Below are 18,996 nucleotides of genomic sequence, written 5' to 3' on the forward strand. Positions count from 1 at the left end.
TAATCCGTAGACATAGTGAGTCTTTGAATTGGAAATCTCATATTCATTGTCAGGATGAAAAAGTAGCGCCTCAAACAGGAATGCACTCCATTTCCATCTTATGTCCTTGTTATCCAATATAAACATGAGCACTTCCGGCTGGAAAGACAACACAGCGGGTAGGGCACTTCCCTTGCAAGTGGTCGGCCCAGATTCAACCCCCGGCATCCCAACTGGTCCTCAGGCACCACTCAGGAGTGAGTCCCTGAGCACAGAGCCAGGAGTAAGCCCTGAGCACCACTGAGTATGGCCTAAAAAAATTTTTTTTTTAAAAAAGGAGAGTTCAAAACATTTTAAGACACCAGAGAGAGGCGCAATAGAAAAGGTCCATGTAGGAAATTCTGCTGGAGGTGGGGGAGCGGGGGGTGGGGGGCCCAGAGAGGGGGCCGTCACTGCAACAGGACGCGCTGCAGGTACACGACCCTCGCTGGAAACTCGGGCAGCAGCAACATACAGACATGGCTCAAAGAACAAAACACCGGGGAAGCACTGGTCGCCTTTTACACTGTCAGGAGAAAATACTCTTCAGTCCTTGGTGAAAACTGGGGAAGGCAAAGCCAGACATAAAAGGAGTTAAATAATTGGCGATGATAAAGTCAAATTTGTGAGGCACAAGATTCAATCCCTTTCTGGCACTATGAAAGTTCCTGGGTTCTCTGTCAATTAGAAAAACCTACTGAAAACCTAGATAAGGGTTTCCTCGCTGTTGATGTTAAGTAGGTACGCTGTGACTTAATTAAAAAATGATTATATTTAAAAAAAAATTGGACTCATGCCAGCAAAGTTTAGCATCAGCCCCAGTGGAGCGGTTCTGGGCGTGTGTGTGCGTGTGTGCGTGTGCGTGTCTATGTGTGTAAAGGTTACTTTCTAAAAAATGCAAATAAAAATCACTCTCAATATACTAAGAATGAGTTTACAAATGGAAATCTAAATTTAATGAGAGGACTTTAGGGGTTTGGGCTAAAACTTCACATCTAGGAAGAACAATTTTGGCAGTAACTCTGTTTCTGTTGGTTTGCTTTGGGGCCACACCTGGCAGTGCCTAAGGGCTACTCCTGGCTCAGTGCTCAGAGGACCATCTGTGGCGCCAGGGGCCAGACTCAGGTTCCCGCATATAGTTTGCTCTCCAATCCACTGGGCTACCTCCCTGACCCCTGCAGTCACTCCAGCATTGTCACAAACATTAACCCTTGCTAAGAAGAATTCTGCTGAAACAATGTACATGGGGTCAGTGTGGGGTAAGAGAGAGTGAACTTTCCCCCAATGGGAGATACCAAGCATTTTCTAATTTCCTATCTCCAACAATTCCACAGGAACCCTGAAATGAGGCGGGGGAGGCAAACATGCATCTAACTGGTTGGCTAGAAAAGCCCTAGAAACAGTACAAAGTATGGTGAAAAAAATGACAGCTCCTTCTCCAGGTAAGTCTTTCTCCTGGAGCCTTAGTGCATTAGAAGGGACACATTCTGACGCTCCTCCCAGCGTCCCTGCCCAACGGTCTGGACCGGTGTTGAGAGGGGTGAGCATCGATGGTGTGGCCTGGCCGCCTCCTTCCCGCTCGGCCCCAGCCCTGAGCCAGGGGGGCGCAGACCTGCCCCGCAGAAGCACCTCTGCACGCACAGCACGCCATGCGGGTGGGGACCAGACTGCGACAGGCATTCAGAAGCATCAGCAAGCAGAGCGTTCGGCTGAAGAGGACGGCGGTGGAGAGTGCTTCGCCGGCTCCCCCCGGCCACACCGCTCTCTCATGAGTGACGAAGTACCGAGAGAAGGAAGGAGCCTTTATTCGGGATCGCCCGTCCGTGGAGACTGCCACATCCGGTTTCCTCTCGAGGAGCAGAAGATGCTCTATATCTGGACCCTGCTTCTTACTTAATCCTCGATCTCAGGCCAGAGAGAAGCACGAGAAACAGGATCCAGAGACAGAGAGGTGGCCCCAGGAGCATCACCGGAAATGGCTTTTGGGTTTGCCGCAGGGTCTGACTCTCCTTGCGGTGAGCAGCTGGGCCAGGCCGCTGAGCAGCATCAGGAAGATGGTCATGCACATGACGATCACGTAGTTGCTGATGCTACGGGAGAGACAGAGACGTTACGGGCCGAGCACACGGGTGAGGTAAGGCAGCAAACTCCCTGCAAGTCTTACCTGTTTCTACAAAAGATACAGAATGACAAGAGAAGCCGATGATTTCAAAAGCGAGAGAAAAATATTAAAATTAAATTGTTAGAGTAGTGATGAGTATAAATGTTTTGAAATAGCTCCAACAATTTTCATATGCCACAAAAATGTCTGATGAGTATTAGTATCATCTGTGCTTTGTTATCAGTAGAAACTGAACTCCAGAATCTTAACTCCAGAAAATAAAGATCCGCCCCTTGCTCTAATCCGTGGACTCCCTGTACGCACAGGACCTCCAAGACGTGCACAGATTAAATATTCTGGTCGTTCAGTGGACACTACTGTCCTATATTTTGCTATAAGTTAAAAAATACTCTAACAGACTACCAGTCACAGAGAAAAAAAAGTCACCTAAATCCAAATCCAGTGAAGTGAATGTTTTAGTTAAAGGAATCTAAACAAGAAAGCAAGGACGCATCTTTCGGACACACAGCCACTGCCTCAAAGGCTTTGGGAGAAAGAGAATAGTAGGTGCCCTTAGGATGCCTCAACGCTCCTCTCAGCAGTCCTAAGTGCTCCGTTTTCTCTTTAAACTCCATCAATGTACTGTCTACACAGAACTTGGCTCGAGGTCAAGTTCAGAGTTTGGGGACATGCCACCTCATGGCAGAGCAGACGCCTCCAGTGACATGGGCAGCACTGCGAGCTGCCCTAGGGCACAGGCGGGCAGGTCAGCTGAGTCCCGTGCCCGGCAGGGTCCCGTCTGGGTCTCAGACTCCAGCTGATTGACCGTGTCTGTCCTTTATTTATTTATTCATTCATTCATTCATTCATTCATTCATTCATTCATTCATTCATTCATTTATTTATTTTTGCCTTTTTTGGGTCACACTCAGCGATGCTCAGGGGTTACTCCTGGCTTTGCACTCAGGAATTACTCCTGGCGTGCTTGGGGGACCATATGGGATGCCGGGGATTGAACCCGGGTCGGCCTCGTGCAAGGCAAACGCCCTACCCGCTGTGCTATCACTCCGGCCTGTCCTTTAACAAAGCGGGTGGGAGGGGCTTCAGCAGGCCAGTGGCCAGCTGGCTGGAGGGGAAGTCAACCTGCCCCCTGGCCTCCCCTCCCTCCTCCAGGGGCTGGTGAAAGGAGTTCCCAGCCTGGACTGGCCCGAGGACCCTCTTGGGACATCTGGGAGGGTGACTGCCGGGCGCAGGCAGCAAGGCCCGTCACCGGGAGGGTCTGTGGGGGTGAGGAGAGGTCGGGCACACAGTTCTCCCACCTTCTCCGAAACTCCAGTCCTGGCATGTCCCGGCCACTGCACCCTGGGGCGGGGTCTTCAGCAAAGGCCAAGGAGGAAGGGCGAGGCCCGGTCAGGTCAGTGTTTCTGTCTATCTGGATTGGGGTCTTGCTGCAGCTCAACTGGAAAGCTTGATAATTTCATAAGGTTTTCTTTGGACCGGCACCGGCTGAGACACTTTTTCCCCCTTTGGGTCACACAGGCAATACCCAGGATTTCCTCCTGGCGGCCCTGGGGGACCGTACGGGATGCTGAAGATTGAACCTGGGTTGTTTGTCCACTGTACTAGCACTCCGGGCCCTCACTGGGGCATTCTTATTTAGAATCTTTGAGAACTAAGAACTAGAACCAATTGAGTTAGACTCTGGTTGTGGTCTAGGTTAGACTGCTAAAGTAAAAGAAAATAAAATTGCTTATACTTAAATTGGGATGGAGCGATAGCACAGCCGGTAGGGCATTTGCCTTGCATGTGGCTGACCCGAGTTCGATTCCTCCGTCCCTGTCGGAGAGCCCGGCAAGCTACCGAGAGTATTTCACCTGCATGGCAGAGCCTGGCAAGCTCTCCGGGGTGTATTCAATATGCCAAAAACAGTAACAAGTCTCACAATGGAGATGTTACTGGTACCCGCTCGAGCAAATCGATGAACAATGGGACAACAGTGCTACAGTACATCCTTAAATTGCTAAACAAATATTATCAGTAAAGTAAGTTTTTTTTAAAATGTTATTTGTTTTCACTGTAAAATTTAAAAAATAGAGTGGGCCTGGAATTTTTATCTACTTAATTTATGTTCATATATATTTTTAACCCCAAGTGAGTATGATATAGATCTTACCACCATTTAATTATGTATCCAGGGAGGAAATAAAGTACTAATTATTTATTTCTGAATAAAATTAATTGTAAGATTAGATTTATTTATCAATCTCTGCTGGGAATAAATTACCTTGATTGATTTTAACCAAACTCTTCTGAAAAACACATGCCATAACTGATGAGACTATGTTACTAAAATTGTGAGTTATGCTGACATTTTCTCACACAGAAGCTGGTAAATGGTGAAGAATCCTACCCTGAGCGCCTTTCCAAGTGGGGCAGCAAATTAATCACAGCACAGAAATGGCGGTAAAACAAGCTGTTAGAAAACTAGAAACTAGAACAGTGCAGAGTGACTTCTGTGGCAGAGATGGGGTGGGTGTGGCGGGATTCTTTCTGCCCCCGACAACCAACCGTGGACATATACACAAAGGGATCACAAGCTGAAGAGCAGGCTGCGGACTTTGGAAGCCAAGGAACAACTTGGTTAAGTCCCTAGATTTTCTCTTCACCTTGTGGGTGCCAAACTTGTAAGCAGGCAGCGACCCAGCAATGTCAAACAAAACTAATCAAAACAAAAACCCAAATGACAAAAGCCACTCTGGAGATGGGTCCCCCGGATTAGGGGTGTGGCATCTGAACTGCGTCCATGAGAAGCCATTATTAATAGTACTGTAAACCAAAAATAGGAATTAAAAAATGAAAAAATAATGTAAGGCAAAACATACAAACAAAAAAAGCCTACTCTACTCTCTCTCCTGCCAGGCAATGGCTCAGACCAGGAGAGCGGCAGCCGCAAAGGAAGGAAACTTTCAGACGTTATCTGCTCCAGCAAAGGGCAGAGGGGGCAGCCTGTGGTGGGGTCCGAGCTGGCGGGCAGAGGCGCTTTCGCCCAAACCCAGAGGTCCGCAGAGACTAACGTCCACCCCACCCGGCACAAGTGCCAGAGCAGGGTAATGGAGTCATAGTTACCATAACCACTCGCCCCCCCCATCCCACTCTAGGATTCGTGGGGGTCCCAGAGGAGGGACAGGAGAGACTGTTGATAAAGGGAAGCTGGAGCTGGAGCGATAGCACAGCGGGTAGGGTGTTTGCCTTGCACACGACCGACCCGGGTTCGATTCCCAGCATCCCATATGGTCCCCCGAACACAGGGGTAATTCCTGAGTGCAGAGCCAGGAGTAACCCCTGTGCATCGCCGGGTGTGACCCAAAAAGCAAAAAACCAAATAAACAAACAAATAAATAAATAAATAAAGGGGATCTGCTTCCCACCCCCCACCCCCCAGGGATGCTGAATGGAAACCTGAACTCCAGAGGGAAGAGAACCCCATCCCCTGTCTCCGAAGCACGGGCACAGGAAGCCAGACCATATCAGTGATCTTTCAAGCTCAAACCCAAAGCTGGTATTTTGGGCTTGTTTCCGCCTTGTTCTGGGGCCATCCCTGGCTGTGCTCATGAATCCCCTCTGGTGGTGTGGCTGTATGTGGTGCGGGGACCAAACCAGTTGGCTGAGGGCAAGAGAACCACCTTCTCTGCTGTCCTCTCACAGGCCCTTTTATTTTTTATGTATTATTTTGCTGTTATTGTTCACCAAACCAGGCTTTAATTGAAAATCATTTGGTATCAGAAGCAGGAAGATCTCAAATTGAATAATAATAATAAAAAAAAAGACAGTGATGCCAGCCCCCAAGACAGATCTGTTAGAATCATCAGGCAGACCATTTTCAAGTGGTCATGATAGAAACACTTCAGTGCTCAAATATAAACACACCTGGTGGGGAAAGGAAAAAATAAAGCTTACACAAAGAAACGGAAGAAGAGTCAAATGGAAAAGTTAAACTTAATACAATGGAAATAAATCACTCTATGGATGGGCTCAATCACAGAACAAAGAGAACACAATAGCTAAGAAAAGACAATAGAAATCACCCAGCCTGGCACTGTAAGAGTAAAGTACAGGGGCCGGAGCGATAGCACAGCGGGTAGGGCGTTTGCCTTGCACGCGGCCGACCTGGGTTCGATCCCCGGCATCCCATATGGTCCCCCAAGCACTGCCAGGAGCAATTCCTGAGTGCAAAGCCAGGAGTAACCCCTGAACATCGCTGGGTGTGACCCAAAAAGCAAAAAAAAAAAAAAAAAAAAAAAAAAAAAAGTAAAGTACATAAAGAAGAACAGAATCTCACAGAACCATGAACCATGGATTGGGACGAAAGATTGTGTATTTGTGTTCTCAGAGTTTCAGGGGAAAGAGGGAGGAAGACACAAGAGATTGCAGGGAAGCTGAGCAAACTGCACAAAAGTGATCCACACATAAACAGAACTGCAGAAAAAGAAGGGCAAGGAAGAGAATGTGAAAGCGGCAAGAGAGAAATGGCATTGTTGCTAGGGGAGAGAGCGGGGAGACAATTACAATGGCAGCGAATTTCTCAGCAGAAACTATGGCAACCAGAGGGAAATGGCACACCATCCTTTAGGTATCGAACGAAAAAGAACTGTCAGCTCAGATGAACAGGAAATCAAGATATATTCCGATGGACAAAAACTAAGGATTTACTGCCTTCAGACCTACCCTGAAAGAATGAAGAGGTTCTCCAATCAGAAAAGAAAGGAGGAAAGGAATCAATGAAGGTAAAGAAAACTGGTAGAAAAAAATTATAAATAAATACAACAGACTTTTCTTTAGTTTTCTAAATTATGCTTGAAAGCTACAGCAAAAATCCTAAGGCTACTACTTATCAGTCTAACTGGTAAGGTGACCCAGCCAGCAGGTGGTAACTAGCTATGTGGATATATGTCTTAGAGCAACTATTTAAAAAGCCATAGAGGAGATAGACTTTATTTATTTATTTATTTTTTAAATGTAGGAGTACTGCATTTATTCAGCCACTGATTAAGCTGATTGAACTGGGCATAAACTCCACGAGGGGATATACTTTAAAAAATATTTTTAATATATACTTGTACATATGTAAAAATGGAATTCTATAAAATATTCAAGTATCTCATACAAAGATAAGAAATATACAACAGAAAGAAGAAAGAGAAAAATATTAAATGGCAGGCTTACTTAAACCCAAACATATCATTAATTACAATGAATGTGAATAGTTGAATTGTATCAACTAAAAGCAGAGTCTGGAATAAAAACCTGATCAAGGGGGTATAGTGCTGCCAGCAGGTCAACCTGTACCTGCGGGGCGAGTGCATAGCAGCCTGATGGTGCCTTCAGCCTTCCTGATACCCCAAAATTGCTGCTGTGCCTTTGGCTGGACCCCAACGACTTGGGACCAAGTTTACCAAGAAATTAAAGGGCCAAAAGTTAGGTATGTGGGAGTCACACCCACAAACCACCTCCGGCTCAGCTACACAAGTTTATCTATTGGCCTTATTCCAAGATCCATAGATAAATCTTGAGAGAGATCAAAAGCCACAGTTAATCTTGGACCCATGCATGGTGGAACAGACCGGGGTAAACAGGAGGGGAGCAGGTTGGCCTGTGCCCACCCAAGCCAGAGCCCCCCGCAGCAGCTTGCTTCCAGAATCCAAAATCGCTGCCATAGCCCTCGCCTGACTCCACCGTCTCAGGGTAGACCTCACCAAGATACAATCTGCTGGAAATTCGGGGACGTGAGTTTTGTGACTAAAATCTCCAAGCTTTCTCTGGGTCGGGATGGGCTACCTCTCCCCACCTCCCTGTACTTCTGGGAGCCTCAGCAGTCACACTCACACCCCAAAGCTGCCACCCAACTGAAAAGCTACTGCAGCCTTACCGTCCCCATGAAAAAACTGAATATCCTACAACCACCATGACCTCTTAGCACCTGTATTGCAAACCATAATGCACAAAAGGAAAAGGAGAGAGAGAGAGAGAGAGCAAGAAGGAAAGTGCCTCCCTTAGAGGCACACCCCCCCTGGGAGTGGGGGGGCAGGGTGTTGGGAGATGGTGGTGGGGAAATGGCACCCCCCCCCCGGGATTGGTGACAGGAAATGGACACTGGTGGAGGGATGAATGCTGGATCATTGTATGACTGGAACTCAATTATGAACAGCTCTGCAATGGGTCTATCTAACGAATATCCAATTAAAAAAATTTTTTTTGAAAAGTAATGTGGAAATCATGACCAGTTCAATTAAATCAATGACTAAATAGCAGTATTTCCTCTTAGGAAAAAAAAGCCTGATCAAGTAATATGTTATCTCACTTTAATGTCATCATGTCATCATCATCCCATTGATCGTCGAATTTCTTGAGCGGTCTCAGCAACCTCTCCATTCGTCTATCCCTGAGATTTTCTCACTTTAATATAATGATATATTTCAATATCATATTAGGTGGAAAAAAAAGGATAAAGACACTATTTCATGGAAACAGTTAAAATTCGATTAATTAGTGATAGCAAACAATATTAACATTAGAGTAGCGAAACTTTAGAGCAAAGATAATTTCTAGAGACAGAACATAATGATAAGAAGGTTCATTCCAGGGACTGGAGAGACAGGAAAAGGGCTCAGGCATTGCCTTGCAAATGATAAAGCTCAGTTCAATCCCAGGCACCATTTATGGTCCCCAGAGTACAACCAAGAGTGATCTCTAAGCACAGAGAGTAAGCTGGGAGTAAGCCCTGAGTATTTTCAGTATATATTTTGGACCCAAAATCCAAAAAGAAAGAAAAAGAGAAAAAATTCATTTTAAGAGGATATAGCCGTGCTAAATGTTTGTCCCAACTAACACAGCTACAAAATTTGCAAAGCACAAATTGACAGGAAGGAAAAGAGAAATAAATCCACAATTATAGCTGAGACTTCAGTATCTTTCTCTCAACAATTGCTAGTATTACTAGACTAAATATCAGCAAAGATCCAGTAAACTTAATAATCCACTAACCCATAGGTCATGACAAACAGTTATAATAACTCAAACACCAGCAGCAGAGCATTTGCAAGTGTTCATGCAATATATTCTAAGAAGCAGGTGAGGAGCTGCCTGCGGCTGGGTCTGAGAAGGTAGACTGTTATTTACTTATTATCAGGCGAAGGGATCTTCAGGGTGACAGAGATATTAAAAAATTCCAGTGTGATAATAATTCACAACCTCAGTGAAAGTGGTTTAAAATTACTTATATCATTTAAAACCTTAAAACTCTGTGAAATGTAAATTATACCTCAATAAAACTGTAAAAGGGAAAGAAAAAAGATCACATTCTACGACAGTTTTATTCTGCTACATTCTGTGATCATTTTTATGCCTTTTGTCAATCACTTTTAGCATTTTAAGTTATTTTAAAGTATTAAAATAAGCCTTGATTGCTTTACAAAGTAAGTTCTGTAAAACCAATAGGCAACCCCGCCTCTGGTTTAGAGAGTCTATTTGTAAAAGAGACAGATCGCTTATCTCCTCGCAGTGGCCTGAAATTACTGGCTCTTGGCTCATTTACGCTGACTTTATTGGCAGGGAGCAGTTAAAAAGCTCATCATTCTCATGAAAAGGGGCCACGAGGCATTCAGCCTGTGAGATAGCCCATCAATCACGCCTTGGTGTCATCTCAGCCCAGGATGCGATGTAAAAGGAGCCCCTAATCCCTCTCTCCCCTCGGTGGTCCTGGACGTCACCTCAACCTGCAGTTCTGCAAGTGTAGGGGAAGGTGTGCGATGGGACAGGGCCCAGGGTCTGTGTGGAGGGACAGACAGAATCGTCAGACAGGCCTCTGCAGCCCTGTACAATGGGTGGGAAAAGGCAGAGGGTACTTTCCATTCGCGTAAATGAGCAACGGAAACGTGTACCTGTCCGAAGTACAGGGGAGGAGAAAGCGTGAGAATCACCGGCTTAGTATTCATTGTCAGGGTACGGATCTTTTATAGCTATTATATTTAGGGTAGTACTGGCAATCCTCATACGTTTTTATAGAAGCTACCAGAAAGATAATTTCAGTTGTGATCTGTATTTTAATAAGGTATAACAATAGTGCATGTAGGAAATGATTAAAGTCCAAATGAACACCTGTCTGAAATCAAACGACGGCTCTAACTAATGACGCCGAGTTTCTTCACCTCCTGCCAAAAATAGTTAGAGCATCAATTTTTAAAGGTTTTTAGAGTTATTAAAGTTACCTCAAAGGCTTTTTTTCTCTCCTGCTTAAAGAATGCACTTCTTTTAGTAGGCCATATAAAAGACAAGCTCTGTAAGCTTCCCTGCTGTGAATATGCCCTGCTAGAAGTCAAGGCTGAGCCAGAGACAGAGCAGCGGTGAGAGCACATGAACCACCTGGTGTGGCCCCTGGCACTGGACAATCAGCATCCTCGGGCCCTTGCCTGAACCACTGGCCAAGTTGGTTGGCTCAGAATGGCAGGTGGGAAGCAAAAAAATAAAAAAAGAAGAAACAAAAGATCAAAAGGAGGAAATGCCCAATTCCAGTCTGCTGACCCCACTCAGTTTCCTGGGCTCAGCAGGGTCCTGCTCCACTCTGGGAGAAGCACACAGATGCCACAGACTGACGCCCCGGTCTCAGCTGATGATCCAGACGGGGGCGTATTCCTGTAAAAAGTCTCAACTCATGTTTTGTTATCATGTTTGTTCCTTATCAAACATGAGAACCTCTCAGTGTCTGTACTGCAAACCATAATGCACAAAAGGAAAGAGGAGGGGGGGGGGAAGAGGAGAGAGAGAGAGAGAGAGAGAGAGAGAGAGAGAGAGAGAGAGAGAGAGAGAGAGAGAGAGAGAGAGAGAGAGAGAGAGAGAGACAGAGAGAGAGAGGAGAGAGAGAGACAGAGAGGAGAGAGAGAGAAGCTGGGGTCACTGGTGGATTGGATCATTGGATCACTGTATGACTAAAACCTGATCATGAACAGTTTTTTAACTGTGTATCTCATAGTGACTCAATTAAAAAAAAGTAAAATCAAAAATAAAAAGTCCCCACTCTGTACTGCGGATGCATTAATAGATATCTATCTTGGCCAACACCCAGACACGGGTATACTATCTCCTGCTCCAGCAATGCAATCTCTAAAGAAAATGTGACTTTATCTTAACCTGAAACCACTGAGGACCTTCTCAAACCTACTTTGAAAATCCAATAGAGTCAAGAGGCCGACACTTAGGTACAGGTCCAAGCCGGACAGCACACGCGCGCCTGCTCACCCACTCCCCTCTCCAGTCCTGACACAGGCGCCCACTGCTTCTGCACTAACAAAGCGATCTCACTGTGAGGACCTCAGGCCAACAGCACATTTCAAGGAGCAGTGGGCAGGGAATGGCTGGAGTTATTCACAGTGTTAGTAAAACAAAGGACTGTAGAAATAAAATGTATCACAGAGGGAAATCAAGGCGCGGAATTCAATGAATCCTGGCGTCCATTAAAGATGCCAGCAAGTTTAAGAATACTTATTTTATGCCAAAAAGTCTCGGCTTTTTGAACATATATTGACATAGGGATTATTATAAGTTAAAACTTTAAAAGGAACATTTACACAAATGCAAAGAGGAAAAAGGCAGAATAAGGTGATGTCTTGATGTGTGACCCCTGTTATGGCAGCTTTAGCTTGGAACGTGCAGCTTCTTTCCCCCTGTTATCCAAGCCCTTCTGGGTGATCAATTTGATGCTGATGAAGATGCATGACCCACTCTTACCCATTAGACCGGAATTACATGGCTCGAGTGCAGCCATCTATGCCGTGACTGCTGCGCGTGACGCAGAGAGAAGATTCTAACATTCTAACTTAGCAGCAAGGGAAGCAGCAGCATCAATCGGGGCCATTCCACTTCGAGAGCCCCGTTCACGCAGATTCATTGTGTGTCTCCATCACGTCCCCTCCGAGCTCCTCCTCCCTGCACCCTTGCCGCCTCTGCAATCAACTTCCTGTCCTGCACGGGGGTGGGGGTACGGTGAGAGACAAAGAAGGAAAAGAATGCAGAGCGAGAGAAACCTCGCCGGGATGAGCGGGGGAGTGTGCGGGGAATGGACACGAGAGCCCAATGCCCCGAGCCCAGCGACAGCCGTGAGAAGCCTCTCACTGGACCCACGGGAGTGAGGTAAACCGAGGCTTACATAACCAACTACTCGTGCCTTTACCATCTCCCCGGCCATCGGAGTTTCTGACGCCACATAGATGAGAGTGGAATGATTCCACTAGGACAATAAGCCTATCCCAGGGCGACTCCGGGTAATCCTGGAGAGATGGGTCACCACCAGTGGGGGGCAGCCCCCATGACAAAAGTATTGCCACCAGAAAACTACAGGATAGTTTCTATGCTGGCTAGCATCACTTAACTGCTACTTAATGTGTGTCGTAAATCAAGCCAAGCACCGAGACAGGGAGTCAGAGCGCCTTCGTCATGCCTAGTGTGAGAGGGGGTCACCCAGGCCTCCTCTGCCGGGAGGACCAACGCGCCAGTGCGCCTGCTTGGTCCGGTGATGCTCCCTGCTTGTGTTATGCCTCTGGAGACTCTCTTTTCTGGCCCACAATTTATATTTAGATGAACACGTTATCCCTATGGTGGGTGTGTAAAGGAAGACAAGGAAAAGGGCAGAAGGCACCCTGCACGAGTGTCTACACACAGGGATGTCCGGGAGATACAAAATGCAAACTTTCCAAGGTAACACAGCTTCTTTCAAAAGCAGCCAGGCAAAAAATATAATAAACAAACAAACAAATAAATAAAGCAAAATAATAGGGTACAGTGATTTTGAATGTAAATCTTGTAAACACCCGGTCCTGAGTTCAAACCCGTGGCCCCCATGTGCCAAGCACAATCCCGTAGCTCTGCTGTGAGTGCTGGGGCTGCGAGTGATACCTAGCGGCAGTGCAGCGGGGCAGGTATAAACCCCAAGGAAAGCTGGAAACCCCAGCAAGCACTACAACTAAAGTGTGGGTAGGGCTGGAGTACAGCGGGTGGGGTGTTTGCCTGGCACGTGCCTTGCACCCCACATGGCCCCCCGAGTCTGCCAGGGGTGATCCCTGAGTGCACAGTGAGGAGCAATCCCTAAGCACAGCCACAGGTATGGCTTCCAAAACAAAAGTATGGGTACCTTAGCCAGGAAGTGCCCCCCCCCACATCACCACGAGCAAGTGACTGAGCACTGCAGGCCCCCGCACGCCTCACGAGCAACAGGCCTGGAGAGCAGACCTCCCTGGGCTCTGAGCCCCCCGGCACAGCCGCCAACGGTGCAAGCAACAGGACCAAGAAGGAAGGGCGGGAGAGGGGAGAAGGGAGAGCGCAGTGAAGCAGGATGCAACACACAGTGGGAAGTTCCTGTGCAGTAAAGGGGGCCAGGGAGGGAACCGGCAACCCGAAGTGAAAGCAGCTCAGCTCAGTTCTGAGCAGAAGGAAACACTCAGGACAGACTGAGGAACTCCCACCCCCGACAAGAAGCCAACAGCCTGGCTTCAAAACGAGCAAAGGACTGAGGAAGAAAAGGGAAAGGTTATTCCCCCCAGTCTAATGTGTGATGTACAGACATTATCACTGCCCGTCAGTCACAATGGCTACTCCTGAAAAAACCCAAAAACTAAAGTTTGGTGGGGTTGTGCCACCGTGGTCAACTGTCAGCCACAGTCAAGTGGCACAGCTGTGATGGGAGGCATTAGGACCGCCTCGTGACCCAGAGTGCCACGGCTGAGCGAGTTCCTGCAGGAAGTAAACAAAGAGGAGAACTAACAGATACGAACCCCACGCTCAGGGCCATGTTAGTGTTAACGGGTGGAAAAATGCACTGTCAAACAGACGAGTGAGGGAGTGCCCCAGAAGTAAGGAAATTCCCATCACGCACCGTGGGTGACCCCTTTTGACTTTACGAGTGCACACAAGCCGGCTGCGAAAGGGCAGGTCTGCTCTCACTTGTGTCCAGGTACCCAGAGTGGGCCAGTTCACAGAAAAGGAACGCAGCGTGGGGGCTGGAGCGATAGCACAGCGGGTAGGGCGTTTGCCTTGCACGTGGCCGACCCGGGTTCAATTCCCAACATCTCATATGGTCCCCTGAGCACCGCCAGGAGTGATTCCTGAGTGCAGAGCCAGGAGTAACCCCTGTGCATCGCCAGGTGTGACCCCAAAATTTAAAAAAAATAAATAAATAAAAGAAGAAAAGGAACGCAGCGTGCCGGCGGCCGGGCCCTGGTGCAGGAGCAGTGCCGAGCCAAGAGGGTGGGCTCCCACTGTCCACGCCGAAACAGCCCTGGGGACTGGCTGGACAACCATGGGAACTTATTCAGTCATGCTAAGACGGCACGTCTACATGATGTGGCCGTCCCTTTTTCTTTCTTTTAAGCAGAAAAGAACCTGTCGCAAGAGCGTACCTTGGCCTTGGTGCAAAGCGCTCTGCAGTGCCGGCCCCGCACACGCTCCCGTTCCCCCGCCGCTTCCTTCTCCTGCCCTCCTTGCTTTCTGGGGAAACCAATCAGCAAGGTCGAGGAATGAAAGGGAGACGGATCTGGAGCTGTGGGAGTCTTCTGCCGGGTGGGCTCAGGGTGAGAGGCGGAAGGCAACAGAGGGGGAACAGAGCAGGAGCTGGGTGAGCTGGTTCAGGGCGCTGCAGGCGGGCAGCGCCAATGGGTAGCGTCACCCTGAATGAACCCAGGAGAGACGGAACGTGGCACTCAGAGACCCTGAGCTCAAAGCAACCTCCTCCACCCACGCGGCGAGCAGGATGCGGTGAAGGCAGTAAGAAGGGCCCGGGGACGGAAAGCATGAGCCGCGGGGCTGCCTACGGCGCCTGGCTTCCCCACTGCCCCCTGAGCGCGTCCCACATCCTCAGGCCCACCTGGAGCCTCCGCGTCCCGGCACCACGAGTCCTGTGGCCTCTCCGACTCTCCCGGCTATGGGGTCCTCTTTACATCACCGGGACTGTCCCTCACCCAGGGGAGACTCGTCGCTTCTGGCATAAATAACGGGGCCCAGGGGTGTCTGTGGGGCCTGTGGGGCCCGCATGCCTCAGGGCGGCCTGTGTCCCCGCACCCCCAGCCCCCAGAGGCCCCCTGCCTTCCCAGCTGTCCTCTCCACACATGACTTCTCTGAACATTCCTACTGGGATGCGGAGCCTCATTCCTACTGGTCAATGTTTCGTTCCCTGCAAGTCCCCAACTTCCTTCAGACGCAGCAGTGACCGGCTGCTGTAGTGACCGGGGCTTGCTGGCGGCAGCACAGCCTCCGACCCCTCTTTCCCGGAGCGGTGGGCGGCTCCAGAGAGGGGCTTCACTCATCTGGGTCCCGTTGCGGGACCCAGGACGGCTGCCCTGACAGAAGGGCGCTGGGATTGAAGTGGACACCTGCCAAGTGCAATCTGACTCCCGCGCCCGGGCGAGAAGGCGTCTGCCGGGGCACTGTCACTCCGAGGCTTGAAGCCAGCTCCTGGAAGCCACCTCCTGATCCCAGCCAGCCAAGGGCTCCCTCCCGCTGTCGCCAGAGCCACACGTGAAGTCCTGAGGGAGCAAGTGTGGAGAGCAGGAAGGGGAAAGCAACACCCCCCCGCCCCTCCCCCACTTCTCAGAGCAGCTACTTCACTACTTCGCATTGATGGTCTGCAGTTTACAAACTCCTGAATGTGACTTTGTATTTTTATTTTAAATTTTCTTTTAAATCACTGTGAAATAGATCCTTCAACTGTGGTATGTGAAAAATACATAGTAGAAGACTAATAACCAAGGCCAGGGGACACAGGGCTAGGAGCACTGGGCAACGGCTGGAACCTACCACAACTGTCTGTGCGGTGAAGGACAGCTAAGGTAGAGCAGGGACCAGCATGACAGTAATGGTTGGAAATGATCACGCGGGACAAGAACCGAGTGTTAAAAGCAGGCAAAGCGATAGACACGACAACTCTGAAGCAGCTGCCTTTGTCTGTTGCCGCTCTCATGAGCATCCACTCCAGATACTCACTGGGTCTCTGCCGGACAGAGGGCGGAGCCTGCACTTACTCTAGGCCTGACTCACTGCGGCTGCAGTGGTTCCCTGAATTCTCTGCTGCGGAATCAGGTGTGAGGTCCAAGGCACATCTAAGGAAACTGAGGCGCAGCTGGCCCTGCCTGTGTGAGGGCTGAGCTCACTCACCGTGTCTAAGAGGAATAACAGAAGCGAGTTGGGGGAAGGCCCCGAGGCCAGAAGGAATCCAGGGCCGGAGAGCAGCACCGCACCGGCGCGCTGGCTTCCCGCCTCTGAGCACTGCTGGCTGCACCTCCCCTCAAATAATGCAATTTTAAGAATAAAGTAAATTTTTTTTTTTCATGTCTGAAATTTCTATAACCTTGCTCTGGATGGAGCAGGGCAAGGCCTCAAACCATTCCATAATGTTCTTGTAAGCACTGTAGGAATGCACAGGGTCACTCCAGACCCCAGCACGCTGGAGGCTTGCAGAAGAATCAAGTAAATTTTAAAACCACTGTCACTGAATCTCTGTCAGCCCATTGTTCATCGATTTACTCGAGTGGGTGCCAGGAACGTCTCCATTCGTCCCAGCCCTGAGATTTTAGCAGACTCTCCTTATTCATCTTTCCCAACGATGGGAGGCTCTTTCAGGGTTGGGGAATGAGACCTATAGTTACTGTTTCTGGCATATCAAATACACCACAGGCAGCTTGCCAGGCTCTGCCGTGAATATCATCATCATCATCATTATCATCATCATCCCGCTGATCGTTGAATTTCTCGAGCTGGTCTCAGTAACGTCTCCATTCATCCTAGCCCTGAGATTTTAGAAGCCTCCCTTTACTCGTCCTTCCCAATGGTGTTACACTGGAGGCTCTTTCAGGGTCAGGGGAAAGAGACCCAAATATATATATATATATGTATATATATATGTGTGTGTGTGTGTGTGTGTGTGTATTTTTTTAATTGAAGGGGCCAAGGAGATAGCCCCAAGGGCTGAAGAGAGCCTATGCCTTGCATGTGGAGACCCCGAGTTCCATCCTGGGCACTGCCTGGTCCCCTGAGTGAGGCCCCCGCAGCACTGCTGGGCCTGGGAAGTACAGCAGTGATGAATAGTTCCCCCTCCCCGCCCCGAAATGATTTTCTCAGAGGGTAAAATTGGGTCTCTGCACAGTTGGTGTCTCTGCTGGGACGTCTCTTCTCCTGCCTCCCTTCCCCGTCTGGGCATCCTACTCTTCGCCATGCAAGGAGACCTGGCATGTCACCACCGACACCCTCTGGTCTAGCCTGTTTGTTTTTGTTTGGGGACCCGGAGCAGTGGTGCTGGCAGGCCCTCTGGTCCAGGGACAGAAACCAGGCCCCACCGCCCACCAACCATGCGCTCGGCCCACGAAGAATTTTAAAATAAGGGGGGAAAAGAAAGAAAACCTTTTCTTTTAAGATGCTTGAAAGACACATGCCATTTAAGTGTCTTCTAGATGGAACTGATAAATGGAACATTTTTGTGACCATGTCCTCTGTCACTCTGGGAGACGGGGGTGTCACACGAGCAGGATTTAGGGCTTACCCCAGGTCTTGGGACCAATGTGCTCTCCCAACCCCTCACTGTGGTCAAACTGCCCCTCCCTAAGAAGCCTTCAGCCCACAAGGCTGACGTAGATGTCCCATATTATGTCCCCATAATACCTGAGACGATTCTAGAACTTCTTCCAGAGCACCATTTGCCTATTCATGGATTTGCTTGTTCTCCTGGCCATAAGCTGCAAGGTCAAGACTGTGAACTCGCTGAGCATATAGGCTGGCGATCAATAAGCATTTGCTGGATTGAACTGAGATCATGAGTATTTTTAAATGCACTGTATTGTATAGATATTTTACTGGTAATAACAGCAAACTCTGCACTTTTAAGAAAATTTCCATATAAGAGTAAAATTCAAGTTAATCAGAGAAAATAAAATTCATTTGTGCTATGGATAAATGACGCTGTGTCTAAAATAATGACCATTTCAAGAGAAAATTATGTTCTCCCTCCCCTCTTTAGAGAGACAACTGAGAGATTTCTCCCATTAAAAAGTATCCAGCCACATTCAGAGCTACATTATTCAAGACAGGTGAAAGGTGAAAGTAATTCAAGTGTGCACCAACAGATGCATAGATAACGCGTGGTCTTCGGTTAGAGAGATAGTACAGTGGGTAAGGCACTTGCATTACACGAGGCCAACTCGGATTCAATCCCTGGCATCACTTATGGTCCCCTAAGCCTTCTAGGAGTGATCCCTTAGTGCAGAGCCAGGAGTAAGCCCTGAGCATGGCCAGGTATGGACCGAAGAAGCAACAATAACAATACATACATACACACACATGTGTGTGTACATATACATATATTTTAATAAATAAAACATGGCTACACAACGGAGAAATGAGATTCACTCTTAAACTGGAAGGACACTGTCCCACAGGCTCTAATACGAATGAACCTTGAGGATGTGATACCTGAAATAAATCAATCACAAACGAACAATCCTGTGCAATTTCATTGCTAAGAAAAAACCACAAGCAGTCAGAATCAGAGAGACAAAGCATGATGTGATTGCCAGGGCGGGTGGGCGGGAGGATGGAACTATTATCCACAGGGTGCAGTTTCAGTCCTATGAAGTGAGGAGCTACAGAGACGATGACAGTGATGAGGCGAATGAACTGACTGGCCCTGAACTGTACGCTTAAAAAAGGGGTAAAGATGACCAATTTGATACTCTAGCCATTTTACCACAATTAAGAATAAAATGTCACGTGCAAACAAATGCTGTGTCAGCATAGTTTCCACACAAAATTCCAACCTAAGTTGATCAGATTTGATTTGGGGTTTGAGT

At 48.3% G+C, this 18,996-nt stretch overlaps 1 protein-coding gene and 1 non-coding gene across 2 annotated transcripts in view; both read right to left on the reverse strand.

Moving 5' to 3' along the window:
- Window positions 1-947: 947 nt before the first annotated feature.
- Window positions 948-18,996, reverse strand: part of PIGN (phosphatidylinositol glycan anchor biosynthesis class N) — a 115,930-nt gene continuing 97,881 nt past the window's right edge. Inside the window, exon 30 of the mRNA XM_004601990.2 lies at window positions 948-2,108. Within this exon, the coding sequence (XP_004602047.2) occupies window positions 1,985-2,108 (124 nt within the window). The 3' untranslated portion in view covers window positions 948-1,984. The remainder of the gene's footprint in view (window positions 2,109-18,996) is intronic.
- On the reverse strand, window positions 16,484-16,615 carry LOC129403034 (small nucleolar RNA SNORA9). The gene has a single exon (XR_008629024.1). It is a non-coding gene; the product is annotated as a small nucleolar RNA SNORA9 (small nucleolar RNA).

This window comes from Sorex araneus, chromosome 2 (genome assembly GCF_027595985.1).
Source record: "Sorex araneus isolate mSorAra2 chromosome 2, mSorAra2.pri, whole genome shotgun sequence".
In the NCBI taxonomy this organism is placed as follows: Eukaryota; Metazoa; Chordata; class Mammalia; order Eulipotyphla; family Soricidae; genus Sorex; species Sorex araneus.